General features: G+C 37.8%; 1 protein-coding gene across 1 annotated transcript; it reads left to right on the top strand.

Annotated features, from left to right (window-relative positions):
* Positions 1–311: 311 nt before the first annotated feature.
* Positions 312–24,033, top strand: ches1 (checkpoint suppressor 1). Its single transcript, XM_079474035.1, has 6 exons — positions 312–502; positions 11,861–12,414; positions 16,442–16,590; positions 18,772–18,830; positions 20,100–20,208; positions 20,886–24,033. The coding sequence occupies exons 2-6, from the start codon at positions 11,875–11,877 to the stop codon at positions 21,385–21,387; spliced, it is 1,359 nt and encodes a 452-aa protein (XP_079330161.1). The 5' UTR covers positions 312–502; positions 11,861–11,874; the 3' UTR covers positions 21,388–24,033.
* The last annotated feature ends 1,274 nt before the right edge of the window (positions 24,034–25,307 follow it).

Raw genomic sequence — 25,307 nt, 5'->3', positions numbered from 1 at the left:
GGATGTTTTTTCTAATCTCTCTTGCGGTAATTTGGTGTCCTCTCCATCTCAGTTCTTGCGGCAAGAATCTGTTCTCCATAGCAACATTTGGTCTGCCATCAACATAATGGCTTGTCCTCAAATCCACTAGTCCTGGCACATCAATGATTATGCCACCTGCAGTCTCTGTAGTGACTAGGGTGAGCAGGGCTTCCCCCTGAGCGGAAACAATGGCATTTAAATGCATTGGATGAGCACTAGGACCCAGAGAGCGCTGCATTTTCTTCCAGGGGTTGCCTAAGCCTCAGTGCACACCCCTGCCTTGGAAAGCTGAGAAAGAGAGAGAGGGAGGAAAAGAGAGAGGGTGAGAGCGGAGGAACGCAGCAGCTCCGTTGTTGTGGTCACTCTATGAACACTGCTCAGGCAGAAATGGAGGGGCTGAAGTATAGGAACTGACCCACTGTCATCAAGAACAGTGGAATACATGTGGATGGTCTTTTTGAAAGTGGATCAGCATTAAAAGGTGACTTGATTGTTCTATTGGGCAGTACACATGGACACCAGTGCATGATTTTCAGAGTGCATGCTTTTGTGAGTCTGTTTTTATTGTAAGGGTTTTAACAAAAAGAGGCTGGAGTCGGTTTGGGGTGTAGGGACAGTCTTCTCATACCTCTGAAGACGAGCAATGTGGAAATGAGTCATCACTCCACAAGAGAGGAATACTTGCGTGTGTTTGTGTGTATGACAATGTGGAGGACACATTTTTGCTCAGAGGTTGCTAAGCAGACTTTGTCGAGTTCTCAGTTGTTCAGTGTGTTATTTAGATTAAACTTTGTCGCCAATGTTTTTCCTTTAAAAATCTTTAGGTGGAAAAATTGACACAAATGAGACAATTGTTGGCATGCAGTAAGAAAACAGATTTGTAAATGATATTGGATAGACTAGTTCAGATAATCTGAACTTGGAAAATTTGGAATCAAGCACGGTTTGAGATGTTGTTGAGGTCTCTTTTAAAAATCTAAGAAGTAGACTCAGTCGCAGTCTCAATTTGCTGTCAATCTATTCACTGCTGTCTTGGAGAAGCACTTTAGCCATTACAGAGATGTTATGTGTGATGTTTATTTTTTTCCTATGGTTATGTGTAAGGAAACTTGTTCCTGTATGACTGTTTGTTTAAGAGGAAAAACTCTTAAGTAATACACTCCACAAACAAACATTAGAACAGTGTCTGCTGTAGGCACAAAAGTTTGCTGTGGACTTAAAAGGCATTCCACTGTCAGATTTTTACCGTAGCATATCTTAGATCATCTAAAGAACCTTGTGTTTCTGGTGTTTTTGTTGGGGAGAGACTGTGGTGAGGGCAGGTTTACCACAGACTGTCTGTGATCTGCGCGTTAGCATGGACAGATGGTGGGAGGCGTGTGTGTGCGCGTGTGTGTATGCGTGGTATGTTGTGTCTGTCAGGCGGAAAACTAGTTAAGAGAGGAAGATCTGATCTAAGCACAGCAACAGCAGTCAAAAGCCCCCTTTTCAACAGCACTGCCACGTGTTTCACTGTGATTGTACTTACAATAAGTTGGAGTGTATTAATCGGTTTGTGGTGATGTGTGTGTCTAAGCGTGTTTCGTTAATTCTGAAGGAACCTGTTTACTCACTAACTGATGAATACTTGTGTATGTGAGTCAGTGGTATCAGCTTTACACAATGTTTATTCCTTTCATGGTATTTCTGATGTCTTGCCTGTGTGTGTGTGTGTGTGTGAATCATAAGTTGTTTGCTGGTTTCGTGAATGGGTGTGTGTGTGTGTGTGTGTGTGTGTGTAAGAACCAAGAATGTTAATTAATCCTGAGCTATCCTATTCATATCTCAATGGCAGTTGTTCAGCTGGCGCACAGAGTACCGATTTGACATTCGTCATGTTATTGTCCGCATAGTTATGCAGGCAGTTTTTTCAACTAATCACTTGAGTCATAAATGTCTTGTGACTAATCACTCTGAAGCTTTAGAAAATAACACTGCAATGATGCTGATGGCACCACAAGAATACACACAGTACCAAAGACCTGAACTACTGCCTAGCTGTAATGTTAAGATCTTATTTGTTGATATTTAACAAAGAAAATATTTGTTGAATTCATATTTTAAGATCTCTTCAATTTAATCGTTTACTGAAATAAAATCTTTAGTAATGCAATGAAATATTTTTTCTCTCTTATACGATCCGGTCATATTGGTCTCTAGGTCAGTTACTGGTCAGTTGACTTTGTGGATTGCAGTTAATATGCCATAACAATCCATTATTTATGATATAAGAGTCCATGAAGTATTTACATATGGCGTCCATATAATATACACTGACTATACTATACACTGACTGAGGATCCACCTGAATACGTGAAACCACTTCATCTTAAAACACAAAGTAATGTGAAAACAAGTGTGACATTGTTACTTTAATGCCACATTTTTACTGAATATGATGTCATGTAAGTTAATGCGTTTCAGACCACAAAACCAGCTCTACGGACGTCAGAACAGTCAGAACAATGTGTTTCCTCGCTGTGTCCTTGAACCTGCTTCAGAGGAAAGAGCAAAGCCACGAGCGAGCCAAGCGGGGTGTTCAGTTTCAGGCGCTGATGTCATGACTCGTGAGGTCATTCTGTCATCTGACTGATTGGTCTGCAGCTCTGATTCTGATAGGTTGACCTCTTCTGGGGGAGTGTGAGTCAGTGACTGTTTTTATTTTTCATAAATATTTACTGCCAGGCTGCTGGTGAAAGTGGTCAGTGCTGATCGAGTATCTATGTGTGCAGGGTAGGTATATACTGTATTTTGTAGGGCACTGTGCAAGTATGTTATGCTCGTATTATTATACTGTTACACTTACAATGCTAAACTTCAGTCAGCATGATGTTGTTATGATTAGCTGTGTTTATCTGTGCTACTGGAGTACATGGAGCAGCTGTGATTTCATGAGCTATAGCATCTCTTGAGTGATGATGTCATTCCTTTGAATCATTTCTGTTACTAGTAAGTGAGTCATTTTTCCACTAGACTATTATGCCATTTTGTAAAATTGTATTAACAAGGACAGTTTACTCTTGATACCAAGCCATTAGTAGTGCTTTTGATTCTTAGTGTTTCTTGGTTACTTTTCTTAACACAAGTAAAAGGACTTGCTTGCTTAAACGTGCTTAAAACCAGTCAGAATGCCTTAGCAATGGGTTGGCAATAGCAGTGAGCAAATTCTTGACCAAACACCTCTCTTGTTTTCCTCAGAAAATCTACAAATCCATTTATACTGTTATTTTACATTATAGAGGACATACACAAGGGCATTGCCTTGAAATAGCCACCGCTATGATAATTGCATTTATTTTGAGCTTATTTTCTTCCCTTTACACTATGAAAGCTGAAACATTTCTTCACTACACTTATTTATCCCTCCCCCATTTTTTCTTCTCTTCTGGACTGTAAAAGCGACAGTGTCAGCTCACTCAAAATGAGTTTGAGTGCACAGTCTGGAAGGTCTCTCAGACTCTGCACTTCAGAAGAAACCTCATGGGCCAAAGAACAGCTTGAGCTGAGCAATTCCCTTTTAACGTCAGTTGATTATTATAAAGGTGTAGTGTGCAATTTTCACAAGGTTAAAATACTTTCTCCCATTGCAGCTTGATGAACATACTCAACTATAAGCCATTTCCAGGATTATTTTCCCACTGTGGCTCCGTTTGTTTAAATTAAATAGAAACTAAGACCGAAGCTGTTTCATGTGGGTTCTTTTTACAATGATGAAACTTGAGGCCTCGTAATGACTGTTTAATTATTGTTAATGGTGATTATAAGTATTAGTAGTTGATATTTAACATATTAATAATAAACAAATAATAGATCGTGAACGAGATGTTGAAACCTCTTTGAAAAACAATTCCGTTTAAACGTCACCTTGTTACAAAACAGAGTGTTTTAAGATATGTTAATGGCAACCTCAGATGACAATTTTTTTTATTTACAGCACACCAGCAGTGTTCACAGGCCAGCATCTGCTTCTCAAGCAAAACAATTCCAACCACAAATAAAATCACTTGTATGGATGTAAATAACTTTGTTCACTTGGCACAGTGTATATCATTACACGTGCACTGATTACATCACTGCATTCTTAGGTGTACTGTGTATCTAGGTCTGCTATGATAACTACAACCAACTGTTTCTTGGTTCTCCTTATCTAAGAAGTAAGAAGGCTCATCTTTCATCTCTTAACATTCTCTGTTTAATTTATCCAGCCACTTTTCATAAGCGTGTCCCTCTGCTCCTGCATGTCTGCCTTTGGTCTGTTTGGACCATGCGTGGGCCTGTTTTTTGGCAATGCAAAGGGGAAAAATACCTTCCTGTATGATGTCAGGGCTGAAACGCTAGAGCAAACACAGTCGGAGCGGGGCCCTAATATCACTCCTATGAATAAGGATGTTTTTTTGTGTTGCTGGCTGCTTATGTTAAGGGTAGTGTGGCGTTCATACCTTAATAGTACTTTTGGTTAAGGCTTTGGACACTCCATTCATAGCGTTGGTCATCTGAGATGTGGCTTCTGATCGACCAGCTGTAGCAGTCATGAGTGTACTGTATGGGTATGGTTTCTCCCATCTGAAATGCAGCTGGCTTTAGTGACAGTTCTATGGACAGGACCACACAAATGCATTTCGGGTTTAGCCAATCAATATTCTTCCAACTTTTTAATGTGTGGAATAAATGCATCTACATTCGTATTCATTTCTTTGCCTGACAAAAAGTGGCTTACAAAAATTGCTTTGAACATGTTGTGACATTTTGTCAGCTGGTAGCAAATGGCTTCATTCAAATACTGTGATGACTAGTGGCACTACGAATGTCTTGTTTGTACAAATACAAGCTTCCCGTTATAGCTTATTGTGTAGGTGTGCGTAGTATTATATGGAGCGAATATATTTCTATGATATTTCTACATCTGTAATCAACATAATAAATGGTTTCACATGTATTTATTTTTTGTAGGTGTTCATTTAGATGGCACTTTACCGCTGAAAATAAGCAGGGTATTTTGGGCTTTGTTTTGCTGGCCAGGCCTGGAAATCAAATGTCCAATTTACTAGCTTAACTCGGTTGACCAGGCTGGAAAACCAGATTAAACCAGTTTAAATTATTTTAGTTTTCAATTCTTATTATATTTCAATTTTTTTTTCATATTTTAGTTAAATTTATAGCTTTGTGATGTGAGCTATAAATGTGCCCTTGTAATTAAATTGTTTGTTTGTTTATTTATGTTGCTATAAGTTTCAACTATTTTTATTTGTTAACTTTTTTATTTATCTTCAGATAATCATTTTTCTGCCTTGGCTGAAATGTATTATTATTGCTAAATAAACTTTTTTCTTTTGGGAGGCAACAAATTTTCGTTTAGGTTTCCCAAATAATATTTTGATCAATATTAATATCAACATTTAAACCACCTAAGACTGGTTAACATGTTTTTTAGTTTAGAATGGAATAACCTGGTTTTAAAGGTTCTGCTTAAAGGCAGACTGTTGGGTCATGTTGGGTAAATTTGTGTACAGTATAATGCAATCTTTCGGAGAGTATTAAGGGTCAAATGTAGTTGAGAAGCTCTTACCGATAAAAGAGCAAGAAACTCTTTCTTACCCCCTCATCGTGATGATTAAGTGCCCAAGATTATTGTGTGAGGGGCCCTTATAGAGTGTGAAAGCTGATCAGGAGGTACTGAGGTGAGATCGAGCATGCTGCGGTTAGACAGAGACATGCTGACTCCTCTAATTCATCCTCTGAATACACTCAAATAAATCAGGTATTCACGAAAATGCGCCTCTCACATTTCAAACACCTGAGTCGGTTTCTCACAATGTCCATTTTGCATGCAAAGCAATCGGAATTACCAGATAGGAACAAGGAGATTCCTTTCACCAAGCTGTTTTTAGGATAAGACACAACATAATGTCGCTAAGGGACATAGCAAAGACACAATCGACTGTCTTGTGATGGTTTCATGAACAGAAGTGGTATTTTGACCTCAACAGATCACAAAAGGGCACATTTGATGAATATGTATCTGGTGCTGGACTGTCAACCCTATGGTCCCCTTCTCGACTTCCTCTCCCATCCCTCCTACTGTGCTTTGTGCATGGATCCGTGGAGGCACGGCCTCTCCCTGGAGCTTCTGTCTAATCATGGTACCATCATCCTTCAGTCACATTACCCTGGCAGGGCCTGTCAAACCGTAGCCGCTGGAGGACACATTGACTTTGAAATGCTCCTAAAGACTAGAGGATGTTATTTTTTTCTCAATGTGGTGAACAGTTAAGGATCATGAAAAAAATTGGGCGACAATACTGGGATGTTCTTTCGTTTTCCCCTGGGAACGATCTTTAGGCTGATGGCGAGTGGTCCATCCTCTGTTTTGCTGAAGATAAGTCACAGGGCCGGAGGGTAGAAGGCTTTATGTGTGGAGGTTTATGACATGAAGTATTGGCAATGGAGATTTTGTAAATTCACATCTGTGCCATCTAAGTGGAGAGGCTGGTGATTCTGTAAACTATCAAAAGACATAAAAAAATAGTTTTAACTCAGTTTTGTAGATCGGTGTGTCCAATTTACAGTGGTTTACTTATAATTAACGTACAACAATATCCATAACACTATCTGCAGGGGCATTGTAGGAGTATAACCAGAATTCATTGCATATATAAAAAATGTCAGAAACTGTACATTTAATGTAGGTGGTTTGCGCTTTGCAGTTATGCTTTTATATGATCTTGTAGGATTGCCCTATAGACTTGTAATATTTGTGTAGATATATTTGAACATAAATGTATCTGAAATACTTTTCGAGGATTACTGTACAATTTCTTTATCTTTTGATCTGTTGTTCTAAGTATGTTGTTCTAATAAAAACATTTGTTTACACAAAATGCTATAAATACACTATTTAATTTATATCTGGAGTAAAGTGCCATTTATACATCCAAGAAATACTGCACAGATGCCTTTACGATTATAGGAATTAAGCACTAATCTATATAGATACATTGCAATGTTGGATATAAATGATCATAAGGGAGTCTTCTTGGCTCCCATCAGTAATATTTCAGGTCAATGGCAACAACCACGTATTTAATAAAAAAACAGAGAGCGAGAAAGAGAGGAGGCCACTCTGCCAAAGTATATCTTAGCATGCTGCTAGTGTATGCTCTAAATGTAGGGGCCCGGGGCCAGCGCTGTTTTAAGCCTGACTTCTGCAAGTAGAGGTCTCCTCTCTGCAGCAGACTTCATTCAGAGAGCCTCAGGCTCAGAGTTGTCCGGTCACCTTCACTAAGCTCAGATCACACGAGGGAACCAGGAAACCCAGGAACAAGGGACTAAAGCAAAATGAGCGCTTTCAAATGTTACCCCCTTTTATTGGTGATTGCCTATGGGTGGATCGGTTCATATGGAACGAACTTGCCCAAGGACTACGGCACCTGTAGGGAAGCTGTGCGCTCCAGCCCCTTTGGACATCGAACCTTCGCCTAGCTGTCATTGCTTATGGACTTTTCTGAAATTGCTGGCTGAAAAGATGGACCATATACTTTGATCTGTAGACAGACCAGCTGATCGGTGGCCGTATGTACATGCTCTGGTGTGCCCTAACACTGTTGTCATGGGAACTGAGGAAATGGAAACTAAACAAGTCCGTTGTTTTCAGAGCTGAAAAAGGAGGGAAAACCTCTGATCTCTTTTTATGCTGAGATGTCTTTTTATTTAGACAAAGGTCTTTTATTTGTACTCTACATGCCAGAACTGAAATCAGAAGTGAGATGCATCTGATTGTTTTTTTATCCTGTATATAGGCCTAGTTTGCTTTGTGAAAAATCTCTTTGGGCTGTTTTGAATGAAATCAAGTCCATTGAGACCCATGCGGTCACTGTCTTGACGTAAAGAGATGTGAAACACAAAAGGAGATTTTTGTCCCCTTTAAGAGCCCTTTTCCACCATAGCCCCGAAACGTTCCTGTTTCACTCCGTGCCAATCCATGCCAGCCGGTACATAAATGGTTTCATTATCCACCGCAGGGCTGATAACAGAAATGTTTAGAATGTAAACACAAACACGTCACAAGCTGCCATGGTAACACAAGAGATGGTGCTTAACGCTTCTGCGCACATTAATTAGCATGGTTAGTCAACCGTGATGAACATTCCGAGCCGAAAACAGTTTGTGATCGTGCCGTCTTGAACCAAGCTCATGTGGAAACATAACTGTAACCGTGTCAGACTGTCTGCGCGGTGGTGGAAAAGCGCAATATCAATATTCTTGTAAATTTGTATTTCATGGAGAAATGTTATTTGTTTCAGTCAACATGAGTGTGGTTATAAAATTATAGAATTTTTAATAAACCCTTCATTCACAAAGTCTTTGCTACCTGTTATAAAAGACTCACAATTATACTTTGTGATAAATGTACAATGCCACAAAACATTTATTTGATTTATATATTTGCCACTATGATTCTTCTTTTAATGGTGACCAATCCGAGTTATCTCATTTTGGAACCAAACTCTTCATTTATTCCTGGCACGAGTATATCAGCATAGTCTCATTAAGGAAAATACTCTAAATGTTTTCCCATACCTTTAGCTGAAATGGGCAATAATGGAAACTTATCAAAAATATGCACATCTACAGAAAATTCACAAGAATAGCATTGTCTTGAAATTCTATTTTTTTGTGTGTGTCCCCAAAGGTAAACAAAACCCAGATTTCACATTTCTGAAGCAATGTTTGTGAACAGTGAGTTGTAGTTTATTCATGAGCGTGAGGGAAGTTCAGTGGCAGCCCCAATCGTACCCATTTCCAGTAGTTCGTTGTCATAGCAACAAAGATTTAGCTGGCCCTTTTCTGTCAGAAGTAATGTTTTGTGGCAGCGCCACCATGGATACACAACAAGCAAAATTGTGTAATATGTGCGTGCATGCTCCCAGAGAAAACCTTTATGTCTGTCAATCTGCTCCATTCTCCATCAATTGTCTACTGGATTTCTGTTTTAACCTAATATGTTGTCAGGCCATTAGACTATCTTATATCCTGCTTTCTTTCAAAAAGGGTCTGTCATCACGGGTACAGTTTATTCCCAACTGAAGAGAGCACTCCTGTACACTTATTATTTTTAACAGATTTTTGACTGCGGATAAAACAGATCTGACATTTTTCACTACATAATCTGAAAAGCCTGAGAGAGGGCGAGTGTGTATTTTGTCTATGACATGATTTCCATTTTTGTATTCTACTGGAAAACCAAAATTTGCCAAAGGACTTAAATGTGTGCAGGGTTTTGCGATCTCAATATGATACAGAGTATGCGTATAGTAAACTGCCAAGTGTGATCGATCACTCCCAAGTCATGTGACTTGCACTTGGAGGCACTTTAAATTTAGTCTGTACAAGTACAGCTCTTATTGGTTGTTTAAAGTGTATAATTACCATTTATTCAAATAGTAAAGGAAGAAAATAAATGTTTGTCACAAAAGACAAACAGTATTGCAGTGGTGTTGTGTTTTTTTCAGTTGGGTTTAAATATGGTTAAACCACTAATGTACAACAATATTTCAAATTGTCAATATAATATTCAGACAGAATTTTGATAAAACATTAAAATATGCTTTAAACAGAATAGACATTTAAAGAGAAAAGAACTACTAATAGACTAAATATCTGACAAAACCCAAAACTGCTCATTTGTTTTCCCTTAGCGTGATGTAGCTCACATTTGTATAATTTGCCTTATAAAAGCAGCCATGCTTTGACTGACCCCAGGGAATTTCTGCTCCAGATTGTGAGACTGGCTAATGTCTCGCTTTGTTGCCAGGGATACAGATGCTGTATTAGCCATTTGGTGCTAGCTGTGGCAGCTGTCATTCAACTTAAGTGAAGAGAGATACAGCTTTGACAGGAAGGCACGGGTGTCAAAAGCAGCCCTGAGGCATGACTGCGCATTTTCCAAGCCCTGCTCAGCTGCATATGCTGTTATTGACTGATTGAATTGCTTTGTCAGGGAGTTGGTGCCCGTGGCATATCGGTTGACATGCACATACGAGATGTATAAATTGTGTGTGGGGGTACAGGTTGGCATGTGTGAGAGTTTAAAGTGATGTGTGATGCTTTAAAGAGAGATTATGGGATTACCTACTGTGACTTGGGCAATGTGTGATAAATTCGTATTTAGATAAACAACAGTGGCTAGCTTACTTTCTACGGGAATGCAACTTTCTACTAACCTCACTTTACAATACACAGAGAAATAAACACAAACACAGATGCACACACTGCAGATACAAGAAAATGGTTGTTAGTAATGTTAGAAAAAAGTGCCCTAGAACTGTTCGCTTCCCTACATTTGTCGTGGTGGAAGAACCCAATTGCAGGCTGTTGATGAAGGGGTTAACAAGACTTTAATAAAACAAACACCCACAATGGGGAAACCACTAACCAAAACACAAGATTGAAAACAAATACTTCCCACATGGGGGACAAAAACAAACTACTCTCAAACCAGTCACACGGAGAATAAGAAACAAAGACAAGGGCACTAGGAACATCAAACTCACAGAATCTTGACAGGGAACAAGTACAACGAACAAGCACAAGACAATAGACAAGAGGACATTAAATAGGGAGACTAATAAAGGAGCTAACGATGGGCAGATGTGGGTAATGAGACACAGGAGGAAAGCTATACTAGGAACGAGAGGGGCGGGGCCAAATGACGAGACTGGAGAGAATGCATATTAAGTCCAGATTGACAATAACATGCTTCTCTCCACATAAAACACGTGGGTCTGTCATGATTCTGCCCCAGACTAGAAAAATCAAGACAAGAGAAGGCAGAATCATGACAACATTCTTCAAAATGTATTCTTTTGTGTTCTAAAGTAATTTTTCCTTCTACGGGAGTCAATGGGTGTTGAGATCTGTTATGTAACTTGCATTATTCCAAATATCTTTCTCTGTGTTCATCAGAACAAAAACATTTATACACATTTACAACAACTCGATGGTGAGTAAATGATGACAGAATTTTTGGGAGAAGTATCACTTTAAAGGGAAAGTACGCCCCAAAATACAAATGAAAATATTTTAAAGGACGTTTGTAATTTGACCTCACTGACTTCAATGTATGGACACGAATCCATTGAGACGTTTCTCATATCTTCTTTTGTTCTGCAGAAGAAAGAGTCAAATTCAGGTTTTGAATAGCACGTAGGTCAATAAATGATGTGAGAAAGTTCCTTTTTGGTCGAACTATACAGACATGACACATAACATGAGTTAGCATTGGTATGGAGTAGATCTTAACTGTTCACCTTTTAAGGAAGGGGTTTTATATTTTTATCTGCAATAAATTGATGAATTTACAACATTAAGATCTTTGTCTCTCCAAGGAACATCATTTACAACATTACCCGTAATCCATAGGATCAGGCAAACAGTCCTGAGCATATTTACATTTTAGACTCTGGAGAGTCCTTGTTGTTTATTAGTGGTTCTGTTGCATTACCACCACCTTGTTTTGCCTGTATCTTTTATTTTGACACTCACATTACTGATATCTGTGAAAAAACACATTTTGGTCCACAGCTAAAAATCTTCTTTAGAGTTATACTGAATACAAAGTGTGAGTAAATGAACAGCAAACATTTTTCCTTTTGAGTGAACTGTTGCTTTAAGAATAGCACACATTTTTGCTGTTTTAGTATTTAGTCAGTTTCATCTTCGTCTTTGATTGCTTTTCAAGCAAACCCATTTCAGGTTGTCAAATCCAAACCTCTGCTTGAACGAGTATTTCAAATTTTTTCAGGAGCTGAGGGCTGCATGGGTCCAGTGGTCATGCCCCCAGGGAAGAAGGCAGAGGGCCCCAGCAGTGGGAGTGTTGCGCGGGGTCTGAGTCAGCTCTACGAGGACACAGAAGCAGCTGATCTGTCTCTCGCTCTGTCCACATCCCTCAGCCGGGCGGAGGACGAGGAGCTCACCAGCCTAAGCTGGCTGCACGAGAGCACGGATCTTTTAACTAGCCTGGGTCACTCTGGTCTACGCAGTGTCAGCCCCCTGCAAGATGCTAACGGTGGCCGCGAGCCGTCTTCTTCCTCACCTTCATCCTCTCCTGAGCCCAGCGAGCCACCCTATCACCTGTCTACGGGTCCCAGCCGTAAACCTCCGTACTCTTTTAGCTGCCTCATTTTCATGGCAATAGAGGATGCTCCCTCAAAACGACTTCCTGTAAAAGACATCTACGGCTGGATACTAGAGCACTTCCCATACTTCGCTTGCGCTCCTACTGGCTGGAAGAATTCAGTGCGTCACAACCTGTCACTCAACAAGTGCTTCAAAAAGGTGGATAAGGATCGCAGTCAGGTAAGGACTTGTTTTTTTGTATTTGGGTTAAAGACGTTAGACGTCCCCATCAAAAGAAATTACAAGAGATTTCATGTCCATAGAAAGCACATTAAATGCAAGTAAAATATCTACTTTATGGTTTCAACTAAGTTTTTGAAGTAATGTTACATTGTCATTCAGTGTAACACAATATTCAAACAACATGCTTTTTCTGACTGTACACATTAAAATCTATAAAAGAATAAGGGGGAATATTACATTTTATTGTGCTTTGAATGAGTAAAACATGCTTATTAACAAATGGTCAAAACCTAGGATAGTGGCAAATAAAAATAATTGCATTTGGGTTGAAAGTAATTAGTCTTTTAATGTGTCATAAAAAGATTTGTTATTGTAAATATGCCTGACAAGATTGTTACACTGAATTACATTTTAGTGCGCGTATTCTGTATATCAGGGAAACATTTATGATATTTATATTTTGTTCAGAAAACCAAAACCAAAAATGCTATTCATTTTCATTTTTTTTAAAACAATAATTTGAAACAGTATTACACTATTGTTTTTATGCTTAAATCCTTTTTCGTCTTTGACCCATTTACTGTGCCTGAAAATGCTTTAATCTAAATGATTTTTCACCAGTTGCTTCTTGAATTATATTAAATATAATTTTTGCTAGTCCTTTAATACTTTAATTTTCCCATTCATCCTTGTTGAATTTTTACATTGTTGTCCTGTTCTTGATTGGTTTTATTTGTTCATGTCTGAGCAGTTTCTTACATGTCTCTTTTAGTTTACGTAATCATAATACAATATTAATCTTGTAAGTTGAGATTTATTGTGCTGTCAGTTATTATGCTGTATTTTTATAAATATGTAAACCCACCCATGATTACAAATGTGATTATAATCAAAAACAATAATACTTTCTGTTTAGACATAACAAATAACAGGCTTACGTGCACGCAGAAAAAAAAGATTTTCACTCTTGGCGAGTGTGTTTGCACTGTTATGCATGTGTGCGTGTTAGAGTGTGTGTTTGTTCATGCCTAAGCCATCACGCTGTCATTTGGTTCTTAACTACGACCAAAAGAGTTTGCCTTGTATATGTGTTCCCATAGCAACTACAGTGTAGTTGACATGAAAAGCATGCAGTTTCTCTAGCAACAGCCAAACTGATTGGTTGTGTTGCTATGTGTGTGAGCAAATGAGTGTGTGTGGGTACATTTTCAGGGAAGTGGTATGAAGTACAGTAATCTGTATTGGTGGGTAAAGTTCAGGCCAACTGTATCACACCTCAGTAGTAGAAACTAATTCTGGTGGTATTTCAAGCTAATGTGCCGAAATTATACACTCTACAATTTCACACGCTCATACAGTGTTCAACCCTTCTAAAATAGACATCGTGATCCATTTGTCCTAAATACAAATAGTGTGTTTGTGCGTGATTGTGTATAAGTGCGTTTCAACAAAAACAGCAAGTGTTTTGTATTTCAGAATTCCTGTTTCCAGGTTTTTTAACTTAACCAACAATGTTTGTCTCTGGATGACTTGTTTTCTGTTTAAAACATACTCAAACTATTAAAAGCCTCTCTTGACTTGATTAAAATCGTATTTAACCTTATTGAAACATACACACACCTCAGAGGGGGAGTCTGGTGGGTGAACAACAATGATTCACTGCCTGGACCTTAATTGCCCTGTGTTAGTCAAGAGCAGAAGTTAAGACACTAAAAGCTTTTATTCTGGTAACTTTGGTAGATTAGTTCCAGCTTTCTAACAGGCCAGAAAGATAAAGGTAAAAGATAAAAAAATGCAAGTTATAAACAAATGCCATTTTCTGTGCACCACATTTGTGATTCTGTTTTGAAAGCAGTCATGTTCTACACTTTTGCTTTTAATGTTAGACAAGGTGTCTTTTAACAAAAACAACCATACTTTATTTGGCCATTTTTGTCTCCTTTTTTCACACATTTAAACAGACAACTGTACCCTCCTAGAGACAACTACTACTTTACACTCCTAGAAATAAATGCACCAAGAACACGGTTTTCTAAATAACTCCTGGAGGTTCATGTGGACATTGCAGGGGGTTTGTGAGTTGGATTACTGTATTCTACCAGTGAATATACAAGTTGTTTTCGTTCTTTAGAAAATAAGTAGTAAGCTTCTTACTAAGGTATAGTAATAGCACTAGTTATGTATACTATAATAGAAACTTTAAAAAAATAAATGCAGTTAAACATTTGCAGTTAAAATGTGTACTTAAAATATCAGGGGGGAAAGTACTCGAAGAAAAAAAATTCAGCTTTTTTCAGCTGATAAAAAAGTTAGAAAACCCTCTCACAGAAGAACCATTTTCCACAATTTGTGTTGGTGTGGCCTAGTGGTTAGAAAGTTGGGCTTGTGATCAGAAGGTTGTCGGTTCAAATCTCAGTGCCAGCAGGTCATGACTGAAGTGCCCTTGAGCATGGCACCTTACCCCTGATTGTTCTGCAGTAATGTTCCTCTGTAAAAGAAACTACTTGTAAGTCGCTAAATGAATAAATGTCATATATTGTATATTGTGTGACTGGAGTGAGGAGTGTTGCACTGTAAATTCTGCACTAAAAATATTATGTTATATACGTGCATATAATATGTTATTATTATTACAGGTTCTCTGCACACTTTGATCTTGTAGTCTGTTCACTTGTAATGACCAATATCTCATGAAATATCTTACATTTTTGTTACATTCTAGTGTCCTGTAGATGTGTCAATTAATATGATTTTATGATTTTGTGTTTTTCAAGTCGGTCCTTAATGGACATTTTGAATGAGAAAATGTAAATGCAAACCTTCTCTTTTAATACAGTCAATTATTTACCATGGTTCTCTTAGCGTAACGTCTGCAGCAGTGATCCGCTTTCATACTTTAACACGGTAGGGAAAGATAAGAATGGATCTGGTCTGACTTTTAAATGGCACTAAGAATACTCCTGCCAAGCCTTCCAACCAGACACCAAGCCCTCCATCTCTCTCTTCTGCTTGTTGCCTTGGAGACCGGTAAAACCATAGGTGCATGTCTGCCCCTCCCCTTTCTCCTGTAGCGAGTGTTCGTGTGGTTTTCCCTGGCAGGTGAGCAGGAGATATACCCAGATGCTGCATGATGTACGTCAGATCGTGATGGTGTGTTGGTAGCTATTTGAGGACAGATGGAAGACTGGCGGAGGAAGTTATGAATGAAGTCATGGGGAGTGTGTTTGAATTATCACACACCCTGGGAAGAAACGGCATGCTGGGCCATGACTCCTTCACAACACAAACATACATAAAAAATATGGGTCACATTAGCATTCCGATTGCTAGTTCATCAAACTGTATAATCCGATTTCTCCTTTAAAGGAATAACGGAGAGAAAAAAATTAAGGTTCTCATGATTTGTGTATGACTATAGGTTATTTCTTTGTAAGCCTAATTCAAATATATGTTGCTTTATATATAGGTTTACTGAAGTTACTGAAGTGTTTTTTGCACACAGTTTTATGAGTACATTTTATTTTAGTGTTTAATTTAACTTTAACTTGAGATCAAAGGCTAACTGGTTAAATTCATGGCTTTTGTGTGTGTGTTTTTTGTTTTGGTAAAGCGATTTGTGGCTCTGGAAGCTCCTGATGGAGGGCAGACAGCTTAATTAGGAGGAGAATGGATTCTTTGATCTAAAATACATGCTATTGTTGCCAGTAGAGGCCATTTGAAAGGTGATTCTGTCTTTAACAAGAGTCTCAAGCTCTCAGTCATCTCTTCAGTTTCTGCTCAGCTTTGCAGATATTGATCTCTAGTGTGAAAAGACGTGTATGAATATTTACTACTTATAAAGACAAACAACAAGTGCATCTTGACGAAACCTAATGCTACAAATTCTTTTTTTGTGTGTGATTGTGTGACAGTGTGATCACATCATTACTTTATAGAATTACATTATAATTATAATATTAAAATCAATATACTGAAAAATTAAGGATATAACATTACAAAAACCTTTCTTTCTTTATATTCGCAGAGCATAGGAAAGGGTTCTCTCTGGTCTATTGATCCTGACTACAGACACAATTTGATTCAGGCGCTGAAGAAGACTCCATATCATCCGTATTCTCCTCGGCTTCCAAAACCTTCTACCTCCCCATCTGCCTCTCCTCAGCAATACCACAGGTAATGCCTCAATTTCTCACTCAGTTCTTTCTTCTTTATCCTTCCATTTCTTTTTTTCTCTTTTTCCTTTCTGTTTCTCTGCACCTAGAGTTATTGCTTTTTGGTCTTCATCAGTTTGTTGTCTTCTGTTACTTTCATTTACACTTTCCATTATGTTTGGCCCATGAAAATCAGGGATTTTCCATCTCTGAAGAAAGAGCTTAGTGACAGGATTCATAGTTTTTTTTATTTTATAATGTTTTACGATTAAACAAATTAATACATTCAAGGGAAGGTTCGGTTCACCCAAAAATTTTGTCATCATTTACTCACCCTGAGATTGTTCTAAACCGTAGAAATGTATTTGCTCTGCTGAACACAAAGGAATATATTTTTAAATAAATTCAGTAACCAAACAAATCTTCCAATTTACTGCCATAGTTGAATAAAATAATTTATATGGGAGTCAATGGGGGATGAGATCTGTTTGGTTACTGACATTCTTCCAAATATCTTCATTTGTGTTTAGCCAAACAAAGACATTTATACAGGTTCAGAACAATCTGAGGGTGAATCATAATGATGACAGAATTTTCATTTTGGTGTGAATTTTTACCTTTACTTATATTCAAATATTTTTTATTCAGTTGCATTTTAATGGTCTTGGTGTTTTGGAAAGTATATTTGTTTTTTGGTCATTTATTTAGCCAACCAAACTGTTTTTATTCAGTTTTAGTTTTTAATAAATGCACTGTTTAAATAATTTAGACTGCAAATGGGTCAAGAATGCATTTATCAACATGCAATATTTTTGATAAATCCATTACCTAAGGATTAAGTCTCTTTACATCCAAGATAGAAAGAGGGATTGCAACAAAGAAAAATGATACCCACAGCTTCCTTTGATGTCCTCTCTCATGACCTTCCTGCAAAGAACGCATTGATCAGCTATGTGAGGGTTTGGGGTCAGTTCCTCACTCATTCCTGAACACTCCGTCAGCATGTAAGACTTGTTCCTTTGGGGAATCTGTGGGATGAAAAAAAAACGTTTGCCCTTCCTGAGCCGTTCCTCCTCTGCCGTTGCTGTGACGACCAGAACACCTCCATGGCAACACATGCATTAGACAGGTGGAAGAGTAACACAAAGCTATTTGTGAAAAGAAGAAAAACAGAGATAGGACAAGATAGTTAATGCAAAGAAATACATTATAGGCTTAGCAACGCTATACTCCATAACAACAGTAGATAATGGGCACTTGTTTTCTTGCTTTCCCTTGATTGTTCTTGTTACATTCTTTCTCTTTTGAGATAAGCTTGTGGTCTCTACATTTTTTGGGGGAAATAAAATTCAGTTAGCATGTTTGACAGTTAATTATACAGTTACACTACAAACAGAAATCTATAGAATCAGGCGATGTTTATCATTAACAAATTTATTCCTAAAATATTAGCTTTTTACTTCTGCTGATTGTATTCAGGCTTAAAAAATGCATACATTTTGTGTTTATTTGTCAAGATTGTCTTATAAAGATGTGTTTATTTTGCTGGACTAACTGGCCGTTGACCTCAGTCCTGTGGCTGTTGGTTTATTTTGGCTAAAATGTAGGAGAACTGGTTGAGCTGTTTAACATGCATTGTTAAGGAATGTGTTATTCAACACATCGGCATGTATATGTACTTACTGTACTAGTAATAGTAAAGTATGCACAAATTGCATGCAACAAAACCAACACCTAATCTTAAACCATTAGTAAGTTTGTGTTGTTTCTAATTGTTACACATTACTTAATATATATACATTGTAACAGGGACACTTTAAAATAAAGTGTTACACATCTCTTATTACAGTGCTTAAGGATATAGTATGAGGGCTAAAAAAATTGGTTCACCTAAGCGAAGAGATAATGGATTTAATCCATTGCTTTGGACTGTAATGAGTGATCATGGAAATAATATGGTTTCTAAACCTCGCCTGAATGTCTGTATTAGTTCGATCAGACTCCAGTACCTGCAGTCTGCATTCCACAACATCAGATTCCCATTCTTCTCAATACCTCATCGGAGTTCATTCTACCTTTATCAATGTTTGCCTAACATTTATAATGTGTCTGTATAATGTTTTAAATGTAATTGTATTACTGTTTTCCAGCAGTGTATCACTTTTGAATTACCTGTCTCTTTTTGTCTGGTTTTATTCCACAGTCCTCCACTATGGCCTGGAAGTCCACTCTTCAGAAAAAATGGAGGGGTGCTCTTACAGGGTAAAGACTATACATTTTTATTTTGTCACACAGACTTAAAGATCTCATTGTTATTGTTTGCAGGTGGTATTAGATGGAGGAGCATTCTTAATCTAGAGATCATTTTTATAAGTGTATCACCATTATTGCAAAAAATTGTTAAAGGTGTTTCTTTCTCTACACTGTACACCATTGATGCAATGTATGTTTCTTGGATAAAAGGATTGGATTGTTCATATTGCCACAAACCCCCTCATACAGAACCCTCCCTGGTATCTGCATGTGATCCATATATCGTTTTCTCTTCTTTTCCTGGATAAGAAACCAACTCTTTATATCTCCAAAGCTGCTCTGAACCTACAGATTACCTTTGTATCATTCTTATTTTTGCCACTGATTCTCTCATTTCCCACAACTGCTTTATCTTTCATTGCCTCTATTTCTCTCTCTTTCACTCACTGTTGGGTGTCCCAGCAGTTTAAATGTCCATTCGATTCCAATCAGGGTGCTTCCTTTCCACTCCACAGCGAACAGCTAAATGGAAGGAAATGGATACATTATCTGTCTGTAGTGGCTCCTCTCTTCTTCTCGTCTGCTCTTTATAATGGAATAATGGAGGCAGATCTGGCTTTGAAAAGTGTCTGAACAGGCCTATTGGCTTTTGAGTGATGTGAATGTCTTGATGGCTGTCTACATAAAAGCAAAGAGCTCAGTGTGCATGTGTAAGTGTCGAGTCCTCAACTGGACAGTCTTGGCTCAAGGCCAATTTGCTTAAACTTGCAACTAGCCAATGGCAATTACAATGTGCTTACAGTTTGTGAGTGACTGGATAGTTCTGAACACTTTCTACTGCCCCTTTTTTTAAAGCCACAATACAACTTAAAAAATCACTCCTTGTTTACTCATTACCTCTTGTTGTTCCAGTCCTACATGACTTTTTGTTGGTTTCTTGAAGAGTATTTTATGTTTATATGAAGCATTTCTTCTATTATGTTCTCAAAAATATTAGATAGATTTGACTTTACTTTGCAAGTTTTATATTGAGTGTCAAATGGTAACCAACACTTTTTTTGTAGTTTTATGTTTTGTATGTAAGAAAAAAAGGGCAGAGATGCTGTGTGAACAAACACTAGGTCAAGACTGTTTAGCATTCTCTGTGTTCCGTGCCTTGTAAAAGAAGGTCCTATGTAGGACAACTTAAGAAAGGTTGAGGGTATGGTGCTGTATAATGTTTGACACATATTCTGTATAACAACCTTAAATTGTAACAGAGGGTTTTTTGTTCACCAGTTCCACAGAGAGTGATACAGCATGGCTCAAGAATGGCCGCTCAAGGGCTCTTTCCAGTTATCAGACCCCTTCCCTTGAGTCCCGTGAGCAGGAGGACCACAGTGGTGAGGTTAGTATCACACTCTCAAGACCCCTTCACAGAGCCTGCCAATTGATAACATTTTAGAGCTTGTGTAATGTTGTTTAAATGTTGTTTTTTACCAATAGTTAAAAAAAGCAATTTGCTAAAAATATGCATAAAGTGTTTTAATATCTTTTTCACTGTTGCTTCGTTTTGAAAAAGTTTAGATATTTTTATTGGAAAACACATTTAAAGGGATTCTTGACCCAAAAATGAAAATTCTATCATCAATTAATCACCCTCAGATTGTTCCAATCCTGTATACATTGCTTTTTTTTATGACACAGGAAGATATTTGGAAGAATGTCAGATCTTATGCCCCATTGACTGCCATAGTATTTATTTTCACTTTATAGAAGTAAATGGGGAATAAGATCTGACATTCTTCCAAATATCTTCCTGTGTGTTCAGCCAAACCACGAAAAGTTGCGAACAATCTGATGGTGAGTAAATGACTGAATCAAATTTTTATGTGAAGTATCCCTTTAGGCAATGAAATAGCATGGTACTACCAACCATATGTTCCCTTTCCAGGGAGAAATAAACAAAAGGAAGACACTCTGTTCCTCTAAAAATATTATTATTGAATTAAAGCATCTTTCACTTGCATAAATGAAATATATGTAATCTAATTTAATTCTTTTCTTTGCCTCTCTCTGTATCAGATCTGCCCTGGGCGACTTTCTGACACGGGGTAAAAATGGTCTGCACAGTGACTCTCCCCCTCCCAGCGATGATCAACAGGAGGATCACACGTACAGCAGCTCGCAGTCCCCGAGTACAAAGAGGGACATTTCTTCCCCCCTCTCCTCCTGCTCCACTCAGGGATCCCTCTCTGCCTACAGCCACGGTCAGGAGGGGATGGTCACTGAGGTCAAGGAGGAACAAAAAGACTTTCCGTTGGACACCAAACCACCTCCTTCCCACCTCCTACTCCAGCGCAGAAGACTGCTGTGGACCAAAGGTCATGTACGGACCCCAGGCGACACACTTCCCCTGAAGAAGAGGCGGGCGGAAAAGCTTCTGGGCAATGAACAAGAAGATGAGGAGATGAAGGAGGCTGCAGGGTCTTTGCTTCACCTGGCCGGTGTGCATGCCAGTGTGAATAAAAACGGCCAGCGTGCATGTAAAAATCAGAAGGAGCTGAAAGAGGAAGTGAAAGATTAGCAATGAATGAAAGTATGGTTAATGCAGATCTAAATACTTCTGTTCCAGGATATCAGGTGAATCTAGTCAGTTGTTGCAATATCAATAAAATCACTGTCGTCCTGTTTTAAATTTTATTTCTGGCTGAAAGATTCTCATGTCCCTTGTTGTTTTGTGTGAGTGTGTGTGCCTGTGTGTGATTGTGTGAAGATGGAAAAAAGCCATAGTAAAGTTTTGGTCATTTGAGTGCAAAAATGTTTTTTTTTATTTAATCAAGTCTACCGAACAATTTTAAAAACAATACAAGAGGTGCACACAGCAATTATTTTGCCTCTAGAAAAGCTTTACCCCTGAAAACAATTATAGTACTTTTGAAAAATGTAAAATTACATAATATTAGTAGTTAAATGAGTGATCTCAATAACCTCTCTATTATAGCTCATGGCCGTATGACGAATAACGATGGCTGACCATTAGTATTACACTTCTAAAATAGAACTGTTCACAGAAAAAATAGTTTTTACATAATGTGCAATTGTATTGTTTGCATCGACACTGCTAAGGGTCATTCCAAGACCATTGCATACACAAAAAATTACTGAGTGCACCTTTAGTTATGTTGTAGCAATCCAACTAGTTGTAAGTTTGAAAGTTAAACTGAGATTTTGTATGCTGCTCTCAAGTGTGCCAAAGATGATACCCGTTAATGACAGTGCAGCTAATCCATGCACACTTAGGAAGACCAATAATAGCTTAAAAAAGTGGAAATGCCAATCTATATAAAAAAACATCCGCAAGGCAAATATATTATATTTATTAAGCAGAAAATGTTTCTTAGGACATAAAGGTCAAATGCAATATACCACTTCTGGATTTTGATGTTCAAAACATTAATGATGTTGGGTCCTGTTTGAAGCACACTAAGACTGATCTGATTTTTTTAAACAATGCCTATTCTGTTCATATCAAGTTTTGCCAAAATGTTTTTGTAATTAATTTGTATTTTTGATTTGCTTCATTTTTTTATTCTTCATCACAAATCAAGCAATTTGTCCTGTCAGGATAACACTGTAAAAAGCTTTTCTCTTTTTTACGGAAGGCAGATTTTGCCTTAAATTTTATGTTTTTTTTCCAGTTATATTGCATGGGTGCTTGTACATATAAGAAAGAAGTATTTTCTTTTTTTAACGAAAGATCATGTAAGATAGATATTTAGCATGAGGCATGGCTTATTTTCTTACGAGAAAACAGAGAGAGAGCCTAGCAGGCATCTCTTAAAGCATTGGCTTCTTCGTTCTTTTCTTATTCTTATCTCTCATATGGCAGACAACTCTTCCAAAGGAAGAGTCTAAACCTGTTAACAAAGAGATCTGCCTTGTATTGGATAAGGTGAAACAAATTTTGCCTTTTTTGTGGTCCTCGGTTTTGGTGTTCCTTTTCAATTCATTGATGTAAGTGTTCTGATGTTGTTAATACTCAGTGTTAAATGATCCACCACTCTGTACACCCTTTAAGGTTGTGCCTGCCTTTAGTTCATGTGCTTGGATGTCTGTTATGTTCTTTTGTAACCGTTAAATACTCTGTTAACGTTTTTTGGAAATCTGCATCATTGATATCATAAATTGTACTGAAATAGTTTGACAAGGAATTAGAATTGGCTGCAGTGGATGAATTGGGATATCCTTGTTGCTCTGTTTTGCGATAGAGAGAAATGTCAAACTTCAAGTCTATTTCAAATGATTTCTATACAGTTTGCGACTCAGTGGTTGAACAGTTAAAAATGATGACTGTACTGGGATGTTCCCTTTAGCTCACTTTGAAGTACCCCTCTCCGCATCACCTCACAAATTGTATCTGTGAAACTGAATGCATGGTTGTCCCGTGGCATTGTTGGCTGCTTGGGCCCTCGCCTGCCTAACCGTAACTTTGTTATGCAGCATATCATGTTTACAATCCACATCTGTTTAATGCACAGTGTATAGTGCATAGTGGGGTATTTTTGGAGTGGTAGAGTAGGTGTTGGGTAGCTGTGTGAGAAAAACAAGTGCTATAGGTAAAGACACGCAGCATGAAAGAACATGATTCGTCCCTGCTCTATTTGATTTACATGGGCAAAAACTGCTGCAACAGTTTTGCTTTAAATTCATGCCAGTCCTATAAAACTCCCTTTGTTTTTGTGTACCAAAAACACAATTTTAAACTCATACAAATCCATATAAAATAAAAGGGGGAGAAAATATGCATGACCTATTTATTGGGAAACTCTCACTGCCTCTGGAATTATATGTGAAATAATATAAGGATTTTGTCAATGTTGTTGATGTTTGTTTTTGCCAAATATGTTTTTTGTCCTTTAATTCACTAGTGATCTGGTATATACAGCACAATGGAATCATGACAAATATGTATTTGACCAGGTCTATTTTCAATACACTCAGATGCCAATGCCGTATGAGTATAAAGCTGTCTATTTCCTTGGTGTGCGATTGTATTGCCAAAGAACAATATCAAACTATTTCATCAATACATGTAAATAACCACGCTGTCTCTGTGACAATACTGTCATGACATGTTACTTTTCCACATATTTCTCCTGAAACTTAAAATAATGTTTATGTAATGTATTGTCTTCCAGTTGCAATAATAAAAATATCAGTTTTAAATGAGAAGGTGTGTTATTGGGTCATTAAGTTGTTTTCATGGAGTTTTACACATTTAAATACGAGGGTTCAACAGTCCACTTAGTAACAGGCTTGTATAACAGTATAATTTGTATTATGTAAAAATAGTACAACAAGTAATATCACACCATATTAAATACCATATTGTTTACAATTAAGAGAATATATGATACAAAATGTATACTGTATTTGATTTGGTTAAGCCTTAATAGATTTATCCTATGCTTAAAGGAATAGAATATGTCAAAAATCCAGGTGTCAAGAGATTTAAACTTTATTTGCTCGAGCCAACAAATTGAGATGTCCTCAAACCATCTGAAGAAACAGCATTTTGCATCAACAGTAATATACAAACTTCAGGGGGCGTTCTCTGCCTTTTACCAACCAGGTAAGGCCATGTTATCTCTTATTTTCTTTAGCCAATCCCTTTAGTCTGGACCAGTAATTCAGTTTTTTAAATAAAATACACACAACGGCACACACCAGTCTCCGAATGTTGCAGAAAAACATGTTTTTACCATTATTACTGGACCACAACCATTACCATGGATACTCATAAAAAGTGGAACGTCGCCAGAGTATATGCAAGCATTTGAATAAAGGTTGGTTCACTTTGTAGGCCTCACTCCCTTAAACTCTAGGCCTCGTAACCTTAGGCCTTACTGATTGTCCAAGGTGCTCAAAAACCACACAAAGTACATTTGTGTGAAAGTGAAGTTATGTGTGGCCAAGTATGGTGTTCCACATATTCAGAATTTATGCTCTGCATTAAACCCATCCAAGTGCACACACACAGCAGTGTGTAGCACACACACCCAGAGCAGTGGGCAGCAGCACCCTGGAGTAGTTTGGGGATCGGTGCCTTGCTCAATGGACTCACCTAGCCATGGTATTGAAGGTGGAGGAGAGCGCTAATCATTCACTTCCCCCACTTACAATCCCTGCTGGTACTGAGGCTCGAACCTGCAACATTTGGGATATAAGTCCGAGTCTCTAACTATGAGGCCACGGTTGCCCCGTGTAAGTATTTTTAGTTATAAATAAAATTGTAGTATCATAAAAGATCAACCATTCGTTTGCAAACGTGTGATTTATCTATAGCAACATTTCCAATGAAAACTTCTTAGTTTAACATAATAACAGTGCATAACATAACTGTGGTGAGTGAAGAATTTATTATGGTGTGCTTTTACATAATACCGTGGTGAAAATCCATCATAAGTGCCTTAGAAATACACAATATCCACCCCAAAATGAAAA

The sequence above is a fragment of the Barbatula barbatula genome, assembly GCF_947034865.1.
Source record: "Barbatula barbatula genome assembly, chromosome: 15".
NCBI classification, from domain to species: Eukaryota; Metazoa; Chordata; class Actinopteri; order Cypriniformes; family Nemacheilidae; genus Barbatula; species Barbatula barbatula.
This window is presented reverse-complemented; position numbering and strand designations above follow the sequence as displayed.

Coding starts and splice junctions, on each gene's coding strand:
- ches1 (XM_079474035.1), top strand. CDS start 11,875: ATGGGTCCAGTGGTCATGCCCCCAGGGAAGAAGGCAGAGGGCCCCAGC. Junction 12,415..16,441: donor TGGATAAGGATCGCAGTCAG/GTAAGGACTTGT, acceptor TTATATTCGCAG/AGCATAGGAAAGGGTTCTCT. Junction 16,591..18,771: donor TCTCCTCAGCAATACCACAG/GTAATGCCTCAA, acceptor TTTATTCCACAG/TCCTCCACTATGGCCTGGAA.